General features: G+C 37.4%; 2 protein-coding genes across 5 annotated transcripts in view; one reads left to right on the top strand and one right to left on the bottom strand.

Moving 5' to 3' along the window:
• The window catches only part of Pdf (Pigment-dispersing factor), a 30,184-nt gene extending 28,823 nt beyond the window's left edge, over positions 1–1,361 (top strand). The window contains exons 2-3 of the mRNA XM_077435937.1: positions 672–783; positions 865–1,361. Of these exons, the coding sequence (XP_077292063.1) occupies positions 672–783; positions 865–1,008 (256 nt within the window). The 3' untranslated portion in view covers positions 1,009–1,361. The remainder of the gene's footprint in view (positions 1–671; positions 784–864) is intronic.
• Positions 1,354–16,578, bottom strand: Pitslre (cyclin dependent kinase 11B pitslre). 4 transcript variants are annotated; one of them, XM_077435883.1, is made up of 12 exons: positions 16,322–16,578; positions 9,947–10,099; positions 9,089–9,858; positions 8,764–9,024; positions 8,429–8,678; positions 7,873–8,026; positions 7,549–7,731; positions 4,808–4,952; positions 4,565–4,686; positions 2,905–3,129; positions 2,619–2,831; positions 1,354–2,537 (listed from the first exon to the last, which is right to left on the bottom strand). In XM_077435883.1, exons 1-12 carry the CDS (start codon positions 16,396–16,398, stop codon positions 2,316–2,318), a joined length of 2,775 nt encoding a protein of 924 aa, XP_077292009.1. In that variant the 5' UTR covers positions 16,399–16,578; the 3' UTR covers positions 1,354–2,315. The 4 variants fall into 4 exon arrangements, with proteins under 4 accessions (XP_077292009.1, XP_077292008.1, XP_077292011.1 ...); XM_077435882.1 differs by having other exon boundaries at positions 9,941–10,099; positions 16,322–16,565; XM_077435885.1 differs by having other exon boundaries at positions 8,764–9,012; positions 16,322–16,565.
• Between the last annotated feature and the right edge of the window lie 1,670 nt (positions 16,579–18,248).

Genomic DNA, 18,248 nt, shown 5'->3' with positions numbered 1-18,248 from the left:
TTTAGGTGCTATATTGTTGTCAAGTGACATTCTGTCCACGGACAGATCTAAATAATTTTAGCATCAGTCGTATTTGACGCTTGATGCACGACGTATGTCCAATAAAAACTTCTCTGTTTGTTTATATTACTCGCAAGATGAGCAAGCATCGGTAAAAATTGCACAATACATTCAAATACCACACAATAAACAATATGGGATACATTTTTAGAAGTTTCCGTGCGATGTAGCGTATTTATAAAGACGTACCGCGTAAAATTGACAACAATTATTTACTCGTAAGGGCCCCTCTATTCTTATTACATCTCTCTATATATTGTATGGTAATTGGACTATTCGTCACATTGGGGTGGTCACAAAGACAATTTTTGCCATGAAAATCGCGGATACACAATATTTGGCACTCAAGTTCTCGTTACTATGATAGTTATCGTTAGTATGATAGACTTTTCGGCTGCCAGATGTTCCGTTATAAAGATTTTAGTGACTTTGTGACGAGTAATTTGTGACCAGTAATCACCGAACCATATTGTATATGATTACTAAACTTCCGACATCTGACAAATATTCCACATTCATTTAATTACAATACCTATGTACCATTCATTACTCTATTTAGAAAATTATAAATTACCAAATATTAAAGCACATTCAATACTTCACTTTCACAGAATGTGGGCAATCCTGAGCAATTTCTTATTTATATTCCTCCTGTTGGATGGCGGCCAAAAGACGACCGGAGCACCATCAGTCGACTGGTCCGACAGATATCTGGACAAAGAAGTAAAAACACAACATCACAAAGCTTACCTCAGATTAGCTCATCAGATAAAACGTTGATTAACAACCTAGCTCACTTTTCAGTACGCCGCAGAACTATACAATTTACTCCAGAACTACTTGAACGAAAACAACGGAATCTCACCGCTGATGACAAACAAGAGAAACTCAGAGATCATCAATTCACTGCTGGCACTGCCGAAGAGTATGTCCGACGTTGGACGCTGATCACGGCATTTGACAACACACATCCCCAAACTGAATATGTCGTCATCATTATAAATTTAGATGTAAAATCCTACTCAAGTATACCTCGCTTCAGCTTGTCGACACATGATTATTTCGAAAAAGCTTACATGGAAAACAAAGCTCAAAGTCGCCATTTTGAATTTTGATGTTTGAATATTATAAAGTTTATCGATTGTTTTTCCTTTTATATATCTTTGAAAATATATTTATCAATTGTTTCTCTTTTTATATGATATTTTTGAAAATGTATTTATCGATTGTTTATCAAAATGTCTGGTTATAATACCACTGTTGAGATGCAATAAAAAAATAATAAAAACTGTTCAATATTTAAATTCTTTTTAATTAATTATCCTTCATAAGAAAAATAACATCTTACAAACACTTACATTGTAATAATTACATATTTCAATCATGGCTAGTGTTTTTATTTTGTTTTAAATATATATAAAAATATATTCATAAGTATACATAATAAATATTATTTACACTGTGTATTGTGAGAACAATTGTGATCAAATATTCGTTGAAAATTTAACCTCGAAGTGTTTAAAATTACCAGAATTGACATTTTAATCGTCACATGAAAGATATTCAAAATTGCGCGAATATTGTTTAGGAACATGACATTTTTGATTGATCACATCTATTAATAAATTGGTTACAACAATGATCTGTACATGATAACAATAACTACATATAATAAAAAAAGAAATAAACTAATAATGTAAAAGAAAAAATTAAAAATAAAATAAATCTATAAAATAATATTAAGATCAGGTGATTCTTTACCATGTTTTTTTTTTTTATTATTATTAAATATAACTAATGTTGTACTATTTCAAAAAATACACATTTCTAACAAAAATTTTAATATTGGAATAAGTCGATTCCGTTCACTTTTTTTGGACGTTTATTCATGTGCTTTGTTATATTAGTAAATATATAGTTTTAAAAATAATAATGTAGCGAACTTCATAGCAAGTAAAGATTTATTGACACACATCCAAATTTATTACTTTAAATAAGTTTTTAATGCGACAAGTGATTAATCCTTCAAACAAACAACAAGTTCATATATCACAAAATATTATTTAGAACTTCAAATATATTATGCATACACAACATCATGTTAGATCAAAAATGTGAGTCAACCCGGTGAAAAGTAACCAAACAAAACAGAAAGCACCAATGAATAAAAGTGCCATTTCGTCATTTACTTCCCATAAATTTATTTACAATAATTCTAAAGACGGACACACTCGCTCACTTTGTGACATTCTCATTTAAAACTTAAGTTTGAAACCACTGGATGGAGGCAAATACGTAGCCATGGCGGGCGCCGGTTGCCCCATATGAAACCCGAACGCGGCTTGATCGTCCTCTTTGAGGAGTTTGTATTGATCGCCACCTGACGGAGGTTTCGGACTGTGTTGGTGACGTCTGCCGCTTTCAGATTTTGCAGGCCAAGTCGGAAACATAGCAGGATCTATAGCCAACGGTTGCTCCTGAAAAAAATAATGCAACATTATACATATATACTAGCATACAAAACACTGTCGATTTGATCATTTTCAATGACAACTTACTTTGAAATAATTATCGCATAGAGCTTGACGAGCTGTAGATCGCTGCTGAGGATCGTACGTTAACAGAGCGTTCAGCAACGTCAATCCGGTCTCGCTCAAGGTTGATCCCATACGAGTACGGAGACCGCCACCGGGTTGATCGGCCCACGTGGCACGAGCTCCAGACAACGAGCTCCAACCAGGCCAAACAGACTCGTTCGGTGTCCCCAATTCCTTTACCAAAACAAACCAATAATTAAAATCGACGACAATCTTCAACGCAATCAATGTACAGTTGTCCAATTACCTTAAATATCCTATTCAATTGGTCTACTTCGCTCTTTCCGGGGAAGAGGGCGTTCATCGTGAGGAACTCGGCGAATATACAACCGACAGACCATATATCGATGGGAGTCGAATATTGACGAGCGCCTAGTAGCAGTTCGGGTGCACGATACCATAAAGTTACTACGATCGGAGTGTAAGATTTCAACGGAGATCCATATTCTCTGGCCAATCCGAAATCTCCTACCTGGAAATATAATAAAACAAAAAGTCAACACTAGTCTAACATTAAAAATTAAGTAAAAAAAAAATAGAGTACGACGCCAAGCCAACTGCCACATTTCAAAATAATTTTTCTGTTATAGTTAAGATACGGAAAGCAACATTCGAAGCATCGGCGGTGTAATTGCTGATTTCGTTCCATCGTCCATTCAGCTCACCTTCCAAGCTTATCCAAGGACGTCTGCGACCTCATTGTATATCGAGCTTCACTGTTACGAATACTCAAAGACCTCTACATTGTTCTCAATTATATGTATGTATGTGACTAGTGCAGTTTTTTACTTTATCTATGTACATAGTAACGATAGATGAAGTTTTATAATCATTTCGTCAGAATTCGTAAACCGGAAGTCGTATTTTTTTTTAAAACAATATTTAATTATTTTATTTTGACTTTTATTTTCTTGATATTTAATGAGTATAATAATTATAGTGTGTGAACGTGTATGTATGTTTAATTATCGAATTTTGTTTTCTGACCTTCGTATATTCCTCAAATAAATTTTTTTGTAATTTAACGCACAAAAACGACTTTTTATTCATTAATTTAATTGGGACTTAAATATTTGAATATAATTTTCTTTAATAAAAAGCTGAACAAGAAGCAAGTTCCGGTACCACTTTTCTCTTTTTGGAAAAAAAACACTAGACTACTAAATAGCAGCATACATCAGTGGTAAGTGTGTAAAGCTTTAAACTGAGTCACCGTTTTAATACCTAGCCCAGTGCTGCTGGCCAGACCTTGGATATACAACTCCAGTTGAATCGCTTCCTATCATAATTTGCCAGTTTATCTGATTTCATTGAAACGGCTCCAACAAATTGACAACCTTGTCCCATTTCTCGCAAAATTCGAGTTTTCACCATTTCGAATTTGCTGATTTATCCTTAGATGTCTCCGTAAAATTGTTTATCGATATTTACGCGCATCTACCTGTTAAGCCTTCCTAATATACATATATATATATAAAAAATAAAAACTATAATAAATTATGTATAACTGGGCAGTAGGCGAAATGCTAAATGAGCAGTTCCGTTCAAGATTTCAAAAGTTATACCATACATATATGCGGTCCATCACATCCCAGTTTTATATTCCTGGCTAATACAGATTGCATAATTATCGGCCTTCTGCCTAGTTATCAGGAATGAAGAAGAGTGATATAAATACTTCAATTTCCACTTCACACACAATATATGACAACCGATGCAATGATCCTAACGATTTAAACATCTTTCACGTTTCTGTCTTACTGAAAAATTAAAAGACAAGTTATTATACATATATGTTTCACTCAATATGTAGCCAACAACTAGGAACAAACAAACAAAAAAAAAAGCTTCTGAAATGTGTCAGTCGGCTGCGCAACGTCCTCTCTACATGAATAACTCAAAAATACCTTAAGAATTCCTTTGTGAGACAACAGTAAATTACTAGTCTTAAGATCGCGATGTAAAATCCAATTATCATGCAGATGATCAACGGCCAGAAGCAACTGCTGCATAAGACACTTAACTTCACCTTTGAATTGAAAAGACAAATTAATAACTAGAACCACTGCAGCGTAATCCACTCTGGGGGGGGGGAGTATTAATAAACAACAAATACAGAAAAAATAAGCGTATACAAGAGTAGGCTCTACCTGGAAGAAACACTTGCTTTCGGCTGCGCATCGTCTCCATCAAACCTTTGAGGTCGTGCTCCACGTAATCCATGACAATGAATATTTTGTCCATGTTCGAGCCGACGACGATCTCCCGCACCGTCACAATATTAGGATGTTGGCCCTAAAACAATAAAGCACACTTTACATTAAACACTGAACCGGTGAGCGCCTTCCTTCCGTCCGTATATCACAGATGCCAATTCGGGATCGTTTCAAAGACACGACACAAGTGATAAGCCAACGCCGACCTCTAATCGTCAATGACCAATATATATATATATTACCTATACAACTGTCCCAGATATTGAATAGTCGATACTTTACCTGCGCACATATTATATGTTAGAATATCAATAGAATAAAAATAATTTCAATTAATTTCAACGGCAAATAATACTTTTGAATCCTTCTCTGTTGCACTCTCTGATAACTTAAAAATAAATTAAATCATAGATGATATAATATTAATAATCACAACGCACTTTTGCACACAAACACTGATCACGCGTAGAACTGTGGTCGGATTTTAAATCACCTGAAAAAAATGTCTCTGAAATGACAAGAAAATACAAATTGAAAATCCATGCACATTTTTTTTTTTTCATATATGTAGTTGCAAAATCGAGACGACATGATTTTTTCTTTGTTTTCAATTCAACAACTTTATCAATACATAGCATATTAATGAAAATAAAATGCATTATGTGAAACAATTCATTTTCTAAACATTTGAATACAAAATCATAACGTTATAGAATGATCTTAGATCATTGCGAGACGTGACAAAGAAGGTTCAAAAGCATTACTTTATATAAATTAACAATTCAATATATATATATAATTCATTCACAGATCCAAATCGATAATTTTCCAGTCGAATTTCAAAATCAATTTTGATTGCACATTACAAGCACTTGAAAATAATTGATGTAACTATTAATATATCAATATAATTCAACATAAAACTTGCAGATATGAACACATCAAAATATGGGATCCTCGGAACACAAATTAGTAACTCGACAATCATTGACGATCCATAAATAGCATAATACAATAATTTTTTTTATTAAAATAGAAAATAAACCCATTTTTGAACCCACAGAGCAAAGATACGATATATTTTAGTCTTTAATGAGCCAGCAGCATAGCTGGGTCATTGCGTTAAGGTTAATCACTTTTGAAAGAATTTATCCAGAGTATAATCTGTAGTGCTGCTGGTCAGACTTCGATATTTGTGACTCCAAGTTGATCGTTTCCTATCAGAGTTTACAAAATGATCTAATTTCATTGTCGAAACAGTTGCTCCATCAAATTGGCAAAAACCATCCTACCCACTATGTCACCCACTACTTGAATCTGATTTATCTAATTTATATGTAAGGTTTGGGTGGTAGAACCTGTTACGTTAAATTTAATAACAATACAAATGAATATTCAAATAAATTTAAATAAAATAAAACTATTCAAATAAATTTAATAACATGATTACTATTAGATTAGCCATGTTTAATCGGTTTATATTACAAGTTATAAATTTATATAGATATATGTACAAGTTTAACACCATAGATGTCGCTCAGGGCAAACCCGTAATAAAATCATGGGGAAATATAAGAATATATTAATAATTATCCATTCAGAATACCTTGAAGTATCAAAAAATGCATTATAATTTTTTACAAAAATTTTTCTATTTATATAAAAACACAAATTTAAGGCTTCTAAATTTTATCCCAAAATACAATCATAATAGAGATGATACAATACGACGACATAACATGTGACCTTTTGTGTTCCAAGGATGCCATACATATTCAAATTCAATAAAATAATAAAAATGCGTCTTAAAAATTGAATTTCAAAAATTGACAATAGATATATACATCATCATCATCATCCACATTCTTAGCGTGGATACGAAGAATGAAATCAAAATCCAAACACACTACAGTAGGTTGTATGACATCTTGCGACAGCGACGAACCACAATCGGGCGTTTAATACACATATATACATATATATATTAATATAATAACAATACAAATCCACTCAGCACTACAACTCTACCGTGTAAGCATGAGTTAGTAGTATCGGGCCACATCGTCGAGTTCAAAAATACACATATATATATATATATATATATCCGGAAACAGTAAGCAAGTTAAAAAAAAAAAATAGTCAACAGAGCTTCATAAAAGCACAATTCTGAATCGAATCGAAAAAAATTGTTAGAGAACAATGAACGGGAATATGATTGATCATCGAGAGAGCGTTTTCTTAAAACGGGGGGGGTGGGGCGAAAAAAAGCGAGCGCACGGGTCAATAACTAAATATATCTCAATTTAAACGAGTGGCCCCGCCCTTTGCTCTGAGAAGTAGATTGGTTAACCTTGATATCGGTTCAGAGGTCAATCACAATTCTCTTGCAGAAGAGGTGCCGGGCCTGTAGAATAAAAATACATAATAAAATTAATAAGCGGCTTCGGCGCACGCCAAGTGTGCAGTGTACTCGCAACGATCCGTTCCACTCCGAACGCAATAACTTAAAACCAAAACAAACAAAACCGCAGAGAGAGAGAGAGAGAGAGAGTGTGGCAATAATGGTGCGTACGAGTCGTGAGAACGAGAGTATGCGAGCGGCACCGGAGTACCCCGGGGACACTGAACACCTGTCGATTGGTACGTATTTGATGAGGATAATAGAGATGTGTCACCTTGAGCAGGGTGTTGATCTCGCGCAGCGACGTGATCGGAAAGCCCTCCTTCTCCTTCTCCATCTTGAGGCGTTTCAGTGCCACTATCTCGTCGGTCGTTTTGTCCCGCGCTCTATAAACGACACCGAACGTGCCTTCCTCTATCCTGTTGAGGCACTGAAACTCCTCCACGGACCGGCAACCCTGGAATCAAACAACGCAAAACATCACATCTATATCCCGTCCGACTGTTCCAACGCCTAAAATAAACACAGATCACATTACAACAACGCCAGTTTACATATGTATATATATATATATATATACATAACATCTGATACGAACCTGTAGAGCAGGATAATACGGGGGTAAGTCGATCTTTTCCTCGGGGGTTTTTGCGACTGGAGAGCTAGGCTCTTCCATTAAGAGCTCGTCGGCAGCTCCGTTTTCGTCTATGGGTGGTGGTGAGAATGAATTGGATCTCGAGCGTGATCTAGACCTATAATTTTAATATTTAATAAGTTTCGGCTACAACAACGCCATAAGCAAATGTGTGATAAAAGACATCCATCTTCAGTTAAACAATAAAGACCTCAACCGGTCTACATATTATAGACTTACATAAAATGTACGTAAATTGTTGGTATTATTAATTTATTTATGGAATACGTATATATTTTATATAAGGTTGTGGCTATTTGCAGGTACTATATCTTAATATATTTAAAAGTTTCATGCCACTGGCTCACAAAAAAGTACACAAATACGACCAACAAAGAACATTATTAGCAATTATCGCTGTTTTCATAAACAACAATATATTGTCGTTTAGCATTCAAAGAGTTAAATATGGAAAAAACATTGATCTACCCGTTGAATATTTTGAAACTGTAATACAAACCTATGCTTTGGAGTAGCAGAATGAATGGAAGCCGGAGAAGCTTCGAGGCGGTGAATCGAAGGAGGATCCGTAGACCTTCGGCCTTCCTCATCCTTTTCCTCGTCTCTAAGCGTAATTGGTTTACTTTTATGACTATCATCGTCCTTTTTTTCGGTATTATTATCCTCCTCTTCCTCTTCCTCTTCCTCTTCCTCCGTCTCCGTTTCTTCGGCACTCGTTCCCGTAGACGATTCGGAAGAAGTAGCAGTACCTATATATAAATACATTAGACAAAATTTAAAATGACTGCAACGATATACATATAAATAACAATCTAAAAAAATAATCAACGCTACCTTCTTCCGTATTGTTAGAATGTTGGGAAATATCGCTCTTAACTTCTAAATCACTGGCATCGGAAACCATCACAACGTCGTCTAACGGCGTCAACGGTGAGGGGGAAGCCGGCCGAGAATGGCGACGGCGTTTTTTATGTTGCGAGGGCGACGAAGGGCACGACCGTTTGGCTCCGTCTTCTTTGAGTCTCTCTCTCCGAGCTGCCAGTGCTGCCCGCGACGTTTTCTTACGGTGTGACATCTCTCTCTCTGCAAGAACGACTTCAAAATTTTAAAATTTCATAATGTTAAAAATATTCTAAAAAATCGTTATTATGTTTATTACCAGTTTTTAACAGTTTCTCTCTCCGTTCCAATTGAGATTTATCTAACTCGGGCAGTCGCGAGGAGTGTGTCATCTCCCGTTCGAGGCTGCCGTCGCTCTTGTCGTCCCGCTGCTTTCTAGACACCTGTTGCTGCTCTTTAGTTTGCCGTTTGCTGAGCAGGCGCGATCTCAAATCTTCCAATTCTTTGTCGCCGGTCTGTTTCTCCCTATTCTCCTTCTCGACGTACCGTAAATTCGAATCTTTTAACCTATTGCTATCGTCGCCGTGTCTCAACCTCGAATCTTCCCTGGACATGGCTTTTCTGTCGGCCTCGACGTGTCGGTGCGACTTGGAACGATCGCCTTCTCCGTGTCGCGAAACGCGCTCCTTTTCCCTCATCAAATACAATTCTTTCTCGCGTACCATTTCCTTCTCTCTGTACGGATCTTTCTCTCTGTACGACTCTTTATAAAATTCTTTATCCCTAAAACTGTCTTTTTCTTTATGGTGATCTTTTTCCCTATACGGCTCCTTTATTCTGTACGATTCCTTCTCCCTGTAAACCTCCTTCTCTCTATACGGATCACCCTCCCTATATATTTCCTTCTCCTTATAGTCTTTATCTCTATAGTGATCTCTACCCCGATACGGTTCTTTCTCTCTGTAGACTTCCTTCTCTCTGACATTCTCTCGCTCCTTATAGTATTCTTTGTTGTGAAAGAGTTCACGATCAGAATGTTTTGTAATTTCGGGTTCACGTCTACTACGCAACTCTAACTGTTCTCTATCCCTGCAATGACCAACAAAAAACAACAATATAGATAAAACACACACAAAAGACAACAATTAGAATAATTTCAATTAAAAGTAACCTATACAGGTGCTTTTTATGAGAGCGCGTATGCTCTTTGCGACGTTCCGGTTTGGAGTGTCTCGATCGCCGTTCATCTTTGACTCTATCGGCTCGTAGCTTCGCCTGAGGTGGCTTTATATCTAAAGAATCACCAGTGTCCGGCTCGTCTTCGGATAAACTAAAAACATTAAAAAAAAAAAAATTATAAGATAAATTACCCTGTCGAGATTGACTTTTTTATCAATCGATAAATATATAATCGATTTAGATCCAACTGTACCATTGGATAAGATTGAAATTCCATATTAGAATCAAATTGATGACATATATAAGTTACAGTGAAGGCATATGTCAAGTGAAAATATATTTTATAATATAATTCAAGCAGTGAAAATGTATCAAACAACGAATTTACAACGTTTAACTCAATAAATTTAACCCTAACCCAATCTTAAATGAATATGGCCAACCCCTACATAATACTGTAACATATACTAAACAGAGCCGCCGAGTAATTGCGATCGGATTAGACCGTGTGACCGGGGTAAGTGGTTTTAAGGATTAGCGACAAGCTAAGTGCAGGAAACAATGATTGCACTTCTCATACCGTGGGAATACATATCCGAATACGTGACTATACAGTAGGTAAACAGATTAGACGTCCTCAGAGATCTACCCTTCATAAGGCGGTACGTAGGCGATATCATGTCATTCTGGACTGAGCACTGCCAGTGCGTGTATCTCCATAATCATCAATTAATGCTGTGATACGACTGTTGGCCTTTTACTTGGATCCGCCACCCACCCTTACGCAACAATACCAAACTTAACAATTTAATCTTAAATGAATAAAACCAACCCTGAAAATGTAACTGGTTATGATTTCACTGAAACGTCAATGAAAATATATTTTCACTCGAAATATAATTTCACTGCGATATAAACATACAATAACATCACTGCAAAAAAAATCTTCAATTTATTCAAGCTTTAACCCTTTCGAGTGTTGGCGTCTTTTTTATTCACCAACATTTTCAACCAGAATTATTTAGAAAGCAGGTATAAAAAATTGTAGCTAATCCAAACAAACCGTAGATAACTACCGCCGAGGATTTCGAGCTTTGCAAAGGTGTGTTTACACTCTCTAATATATCTTGCAACAATACAAAATAAACAAAGATGTCTATTAATGAATGTATTCTTCAAAAACTAGTTCCGTCTTCGTCATTATTGTTCAAATGTAATGCTCACAATCTAAATGCTAAGCCACAATCTAAAATACTCTGCAGTTAGGGATTTCCATTAGGGAATTTCTGCTACGGTTATAAATACAGAAATCCTGGTGTAAACCAGTCTTTATAAACATTGACACGGATTACACGACCCATGTTCAACCCATTTTTTTCAATGTTACCTGGAAAGGCTTAGCGGCATAGAAGTAGAATGCATAGAATGGTCATTGCTAACAAAAGTATCGTCTAAAGGCGAGCCATCGAAGAGAGAGACGGAAAGTCAGAAGAGAGACAAAAGAGTGAGAAAAAAAACTGAGAACTGAGCAAACAAAGTAGTTTTTGTATCAACATATTTGGAGGCTGAGAGCGAGATTCTATGCATTCTACTTCTATGCTTAGCGGGTAGTATTCTTGTTTATTTTTTACACACAAAAAAAAAAACGGCCATTGGCGTATTTCAAGCCCATGGAATTGTTAGCAAAACGCCAATCGAGATTGGTCAGCATTCAAAGTGTTAATATTTGTAATTGATAATATCTACATGAACACAGCCGATACAAGTAAAAATTTTAATCGAGCCGCCGGAGAAGCCACAGTACTGCTCTAGTGCTAATGTTAATGTCAAGTCCTCCAATATATATATGCATAAGTAACGTCGTATTTTTTTAAGAAAAACTTTATTAAATTAATCAATTATATAATTCCCATTATTGCCGATAACTGCCTCCCATCTTTCCGTCAACTTTTTTTAATCCCATTTGAATAAAAACTTTCGGCTTTCGATGTAAAGAACGTGTCTAGTGCTGTTGTATTGAATTTTTTTCCATTTAAATAATTTTGTAGACATAAAAATAAGTGAAAATCAGAAGGGGCAGAAGTCAGGAGAGCAAGGTGGATGCTTTAACCCTTTGCCCGCGTCACCAAATTTAGCGAACATGCCTTGTATGCGGCTGTTTTTTGCTATCGCGTTTTCGGCTATAAATATAGGTTGTATTTTTTTGAATTTTACAACCTATATATATATTTTTTTTTGACTACTGCCATTTATTGAATTTGGTAAAGTATACATTTAGTAATATTTTCAACCAAGTTATAAAATTTTAACACAATAGACGGCCCTTATACAGGTTGGAACTTCCAGGACATCTATGCGTGTCTCGCGCGCTGAGGGCATGTACGCTAGGACATGTATAGTAGTCGTACGCGGTGGAAAGGTTAAAACACTCTTGTCATGATGAAAGACGACAACCTTGCGATTGCGATTAGTCGATGGGGGTCGTTTTTTAACCAGTTCCAAGTTTAATTTTTGCAGCTGTTCACAATATTTCTCAGCATTGATCGTTTGGTTAGCCTGCAACAACTCGGAATAAATAACGCCTTTCATATCCCACCAAACACAAAGCATTTAGAATTTAGCAAACCACCGTTGACTGTTTGTGATAGCACCTCTGCCGTACACGGCACACATGTCTTTGGTTGCCACTGTTGCATTGTGGCGAATATTGGCGACATTTTATACCTCGACGGCTGACGATAGACTGAAAAAAATGTTGAAACAGACCCTCCTCTACATAATACAAAGGCAACATTAAGCACAGATGCTAAAAAAATATGTCATAATCTATATAAAAAATACTACGTTACTTATAATAATAATAATAATAATAATAATAATAGTTTTTTATTCCAGACGATGAGGAGAATAGTGCAATCCCCAACGCCCATATAAATAATATATAGATAATAAAAAAAAAAAAATAAAATAAAAGTATTGAAAAATAGTTAACAAAAAATAAATAAATAAATACATAAGTAAATATATAAATATTACTGATAATAAATAATAATAATAATAAATAATAATAATAATAATTATAATAAATAAATAATAATAAATAAGTCTAATAATAATAAATAATAATAATTTTATGTCTATTCAAGGCGGTCGGTGTAGCAGTTCCATCCATCGAACATACAATGAAGAATGCAAATGAGAAGATGCAGCAGCAAGAAGACAATTAGGCGATAAAAATATACGAAGACGTAGAGAGGCCGCTCTCATCCTGAGAATGGCTTCAAAATGAGGCACATGCCCTTCTACAAACATTTGCGACGCGCTACAGCTCCTAGGTAACCCGAAAAGAGCACGGTAACAGTTGTTGTATTGTACCTTTATCTTCCTCATCGTCTCCCGCTTGTATCTGGTCCATAATTCACCAGTATAGAGGCTAGTACAAAAGGACATAAATAATTGTCTCTTAACCTCTACACTGGAGTGGAAAAATCGTCTAGCCAGCATATTTGCCCTTACACAAATGGCTCTTCTTTGTCTTTCGATGTCACGGTCATCAGATAGATCCTCCGTCAGCAAGTGTCCCAGATACTTGACTTCCCTAACAGTTTCAAGATTACGCCCATCTAAAATAATGTTGGGGACGAAATGAGGACCTCGACCGTATCGGAAAATCAATACCATGGATTTACTCGTATTATACCGCATATTATGTTCTGCAGCATAACTCGAGCAAACTTCCAGGAGGCGATTCAGAGCTGACGGAGAAGGCGCCAAGATCACCATGTCATCCGCATAGCTGATGTGGTTACTGCATATTCCTCCTATGTGGCAACCAACTCCAGTCTGTCGAAGGCGATGTGAAAGTTCATCCATGTAAAGGTTGAATAAGCCAGGAGACATTGACCCACCCTGTCTAACCCCGCACTTCAAAGAAGCGGGATCAGAGTATGAATTCCCCCAGCGTACATGGCTGAACTGATTCCGGTGCCAGGATGCTAAAAACCTCACGATTTGACTTGGAGCTCCCCTTTTTAAAAGTTTGGACCAAAGTAGATCATGATCCACTCGATCGAAGGCCTTGGATAAGTCTAGAAAACAGGCGTATACGGAAGTTTTTCGCGATGTATAAAAATCCACTACCTGTTTTAAAGTGTAGATGGCCATGTCCGTCGACGAGTGCTTCTTGAATCCAAACTGCTCATCAGCTGACAAAAGGTAGCCACTTAATCTGCAACTCAATATCTTCTCTAGAATTTTAGATAAAATGGTGGCTAGAGCAATAGGACGATAGCTGTCAATGACTGAAGCATCAAGCTTTGATGACTTGAGGACAGGAACAATAGTCGTCCTTGAAAACTCTTCAGGTACATGTTCATGCAAAATCATCACATTGAAAAGCCTTGCTAATATGATGAAGAAATTCTTACCACTATGCAGAACATGATCCGTACTAATGCTGTCCCAACCAGTTGCTTTCCCTCCAGACATTGACCTTAACGCAGTTTCAACTTCTTCGCCAGTTATGACGAAAAACGAATCTTCTGAGATAGACATAACCATATCAGCCCTGCCCATCAAATCCGACTCTTTGAAATGCTTGCTAAACATATTGGCAATACTCCGATGGTTGTAGATTCCATTAATATGTACCGGGATAGTACTGTTTACTGCTAAAATAGCATTTGTAGCATTCCAAAATTGCTTGAATTCTTTATTTCTATGATATAGGGCTATCTTGTCCATAATACTTTGATTAGCGTTGCGTTGACATACCTTCAGTGCAATTTTAAAAACATGCCTAGCATGACGACGTCGGTCGGCAATTTCTCCTGTAGAAGGGCGGCCCGCTGCGACCCATTCTATAAATGAGTTCCTCGAATCTAGGTAGCGTGCCGCTACCTGATCGTTCCAATCAGGAACCACCTTAAACCTCTTATCATTATACTGATGCGTTGGTGAAGAAAATGATGTCGAAGCGGCATTTCTCAACACATCTACAATCGAATGATAGAGGTAATTAATGGAAGTCCTATGCTCAGTATCAGTGCATTTTCTCAAATTGCAATTTTGAAGATTATTATCACATACAATACGATCCAAAGAGTTAATTACTTCTAGTGAATATGCAATTATGTCGGAAGGGTTGCGTGGCATCCAAGTTGCAATGTCGCGATGACGATAATTGTGATATGGTCTCGAACGATTCAGACCATTCGAAGCAATTATAACAAAAAGCGGACGATGATCTGACCATACTACGTCAGTGTGGACTTTAAAATCTTGAATGGATCCTAAAATTCCTTCAGATGTGATACAGTGATCCAACCACCGTAAGGAGCCGTGTGCGTCACTAACATATGTAAATGTATCAGATGGAAGACACGCATAATCATGAATCCTCAAATGATTTTCTTCACAGAAGGATAGTAGTTCGTTCCAAAATAAAGAGCCAGGATGAGCATTAAAATCACCCATGACAATAAAATTCGAGCGACTATGATCTTCGATAGCGGCATTAACAATGCCCAAGCAAGTAGTAAAATCTTCAAAGTTTTCTGGTTTTGCCGTCGGCATATATACATTAATAATTAACAATTCAATATCACCTTGCTGAATTTTAATGCAAAGTAATCTCGGATTATGAAGGTCAATTTGGGTGACTGTAAAAGTTTTTTTGTACAATATACCAACACCACCATAGGGAAATGTGTCATGCATCAACCTTATGCATCAACCTAATATACATATTCCACAATGCTTCATAGTTCACGGTTGGATCTCTGAGAACGAATCCATATCATGCTGCTTCAAATGAAACTGAAAATTAACTACGTCGACTATATACTGGGAGCCTACGAGCATGATGCGACCTCACATTACATTTGATTAAACAAGTATACAAGATCCCCGTCTTATCTATCTGATGAATAGAGTACGTTCGTTGATTGAACGTTAGATTTGGAGCGTGTGATGTAATTGGTGGGAGATGGAATCGGGTCGCCAGTATTATGGAAACGAAATTGTAGGTTATGTATGTTTTGTCTCCCTCCAACGCACGCGTTCGACGGAAAGAGACAGCGCTATACGAACGAGGAAAAGGGGAGAAGAATACAAAATGGAAATGGAAATCGAAAATGACACACGTCGAAGGAGCCAACTCTTGACAACCGGAAGTGGGGAGGAGGGGGATGACAGTTGTAAGGGCGCGGTCAGCGGTCAGCGGTCAGCGGTCAGCGGTCAGGGTTGCAGAGGTCACCGATTAATCAGGTCAAGCCTCGACTGGCGGTTGACAGGAGGGGTGGGTGGGTGGGTGAGGGGGAGAGCGACACGTGAGAGAGAAAGAGAGAGCGAATGTTAGCGAACGAGAGGATACCTAAAGTCCTGGTGGAGCGGGGGCGGGCTTCGCGCCAGCTCGCCGTCTTCGCTCTGGTCGTCCGAATAAGCGCTCATGGCGAGTGGCGAGTGGCGAGTGACGAGTGGCAAATGGCGAATGACAAGCGACCCGATGAGCGATGAGCGATGACAAATGGCGACAAGGCCGATCCCCGCAGCGCCGACAGCCGTCGCTCGGACGGCCCAACGTCCGCGACGACGCGCGGCCCGAGACTGACGACGCAAACCACAAGCACGACGCACAACGGCCGTAACGACCCTCCGCTTCTGGCCATTATCGCGGCCTAAAATCGACCTCATGAATCATGCTTTATTTCGATCTGCATTCTTTCGATCGAAATTCCACTCCGTGTGGATGGCTTCGATTCGAGCCGTCATTGTTTGGTGCAAGACTCGTGTGTTCATGTGTTTAAACGGGGTCTACATCGCGGCATCTGAAGTCGAATGATCGAAAAAACAAAGATCGAAAGATTCTAAGTGGAAAGATCGAAAATAATGTATGCATGGTAAGCGGTACTATGTTTATATAATATATATCAGTGGCATGCGGTGAAATTATCTCTCTTTTTGTCGTACAGCCTTGCTTAATGTGCACGGGCAGGATATTTTATTTTATTTTATTTATTGAAAAATCAACAGACAACAGGATGTAGATATATATAAAAAACAAATAGTAAATATATAATATGTGTAACATCCGAGTCCAATAACAGATTTTTACAAAGATTATAAAAAAAATGAAAAAGATAAATATAAGGAAAACAAATGAAAACGAAAAGAATAAAGGCTATAACATAACAAAATAGAACATTGCATAATTAAACTATAGTATTAAAATATTGGAAAAAGGTTATAAAATATAATATAAGAAGTAATTGATATTTACAAATATAAAACAAATGAAAAAGGTAAATACAAAATAAACAAATGAAAAGGAAAAGGAAAAGAATGAAAGCTATAACATGATTAAATAGCACATTACATAACTGTTACATTACATTACATAATCTGTTTAGAATAAAATAAATAAATAACTAAACTAAAGTATAAAAATATTGGAAATATTGGAAAAAGGTTATAAAATAGAATAGGAGTAGAAATGAATCAATCGGTCAAGATTCTCTTGATGTTAGACCTGAATTGATGTAGGGAAATACCAAATAGATCAACCTCATTCAGCTCCCCGTTAAACATACTGTACAGACTCCAGGGATGTTCAACTCGAGAGCACCCCCGAAATCGGTTTCTTGAGATAGCTAGTGGTAAACTTGGGCGGGACTGGTTTCCTCACGGTGCCTTCCTTCGTCGTCGGTGGTCTGGTCTCTGCTGATGTCTATCTCTCTCTCTCTCTCTCGTACAGTGTGCGTAAGGGAGTGTGATACAGGACAAAGGCGGGAAATTATATAATAATGATAACAGGTTGTAATTATGTTTGTATGGTGACTGTATTTTATATATATATAAATACAGAGAATAAGCAGGGGGGGGGGGGAATAACAAAGTAACCACGCGTGCCTTTTGAGGTTAGCCACGCGTAGCTCAGTTGTCTGCCTTCTGGACGAAGACAGACCAAGTTTCCTCTGGTGCACACCGGACGGATACTGGAGCTGGTCTCCAAGTATCGTCACAACCCTCACCAGCCTCTAGCTGGTGATTTCGGTGGCGAGGTGGGCCCCGTAAACACCGGGGTGTTAACGCGCCAAACCGCTATCGACAACTGTCAGTGTTCAGACTATGTCTGATGATCGGCTTTCGTGGCTTTACGACCCACGATTTGGCCGATATATTTTTGTGCTGGCCACCCTGAGACAGCGGTTGGCACACAAACTGACAGTTGTCAATAGCGGTTTGGCGCGTAAACACCCCGTTTTTACGGGGCCCACCTCGCCACCGAAATCACCAGCTAG

This window comes from Arctopsyche grandis, chromosome 8, assembly GCF_051622035.1.
Source record: "Arctopsyche grandis isolate Sample6627 chromosome 8, ASM5162203v2, whole genome shotgun sequence".
NCBI classification, from domain to species: domain Eukaryota; kingdom Metazoa; phylum Arthropoda; class Insecta; order Trichoptera; family Hydropsychidae; genus Arctopsyche; species Arctopsyche grandis.
This window is presented reverse-complemented; position numbering and strand designations above follow the sequence as displayed.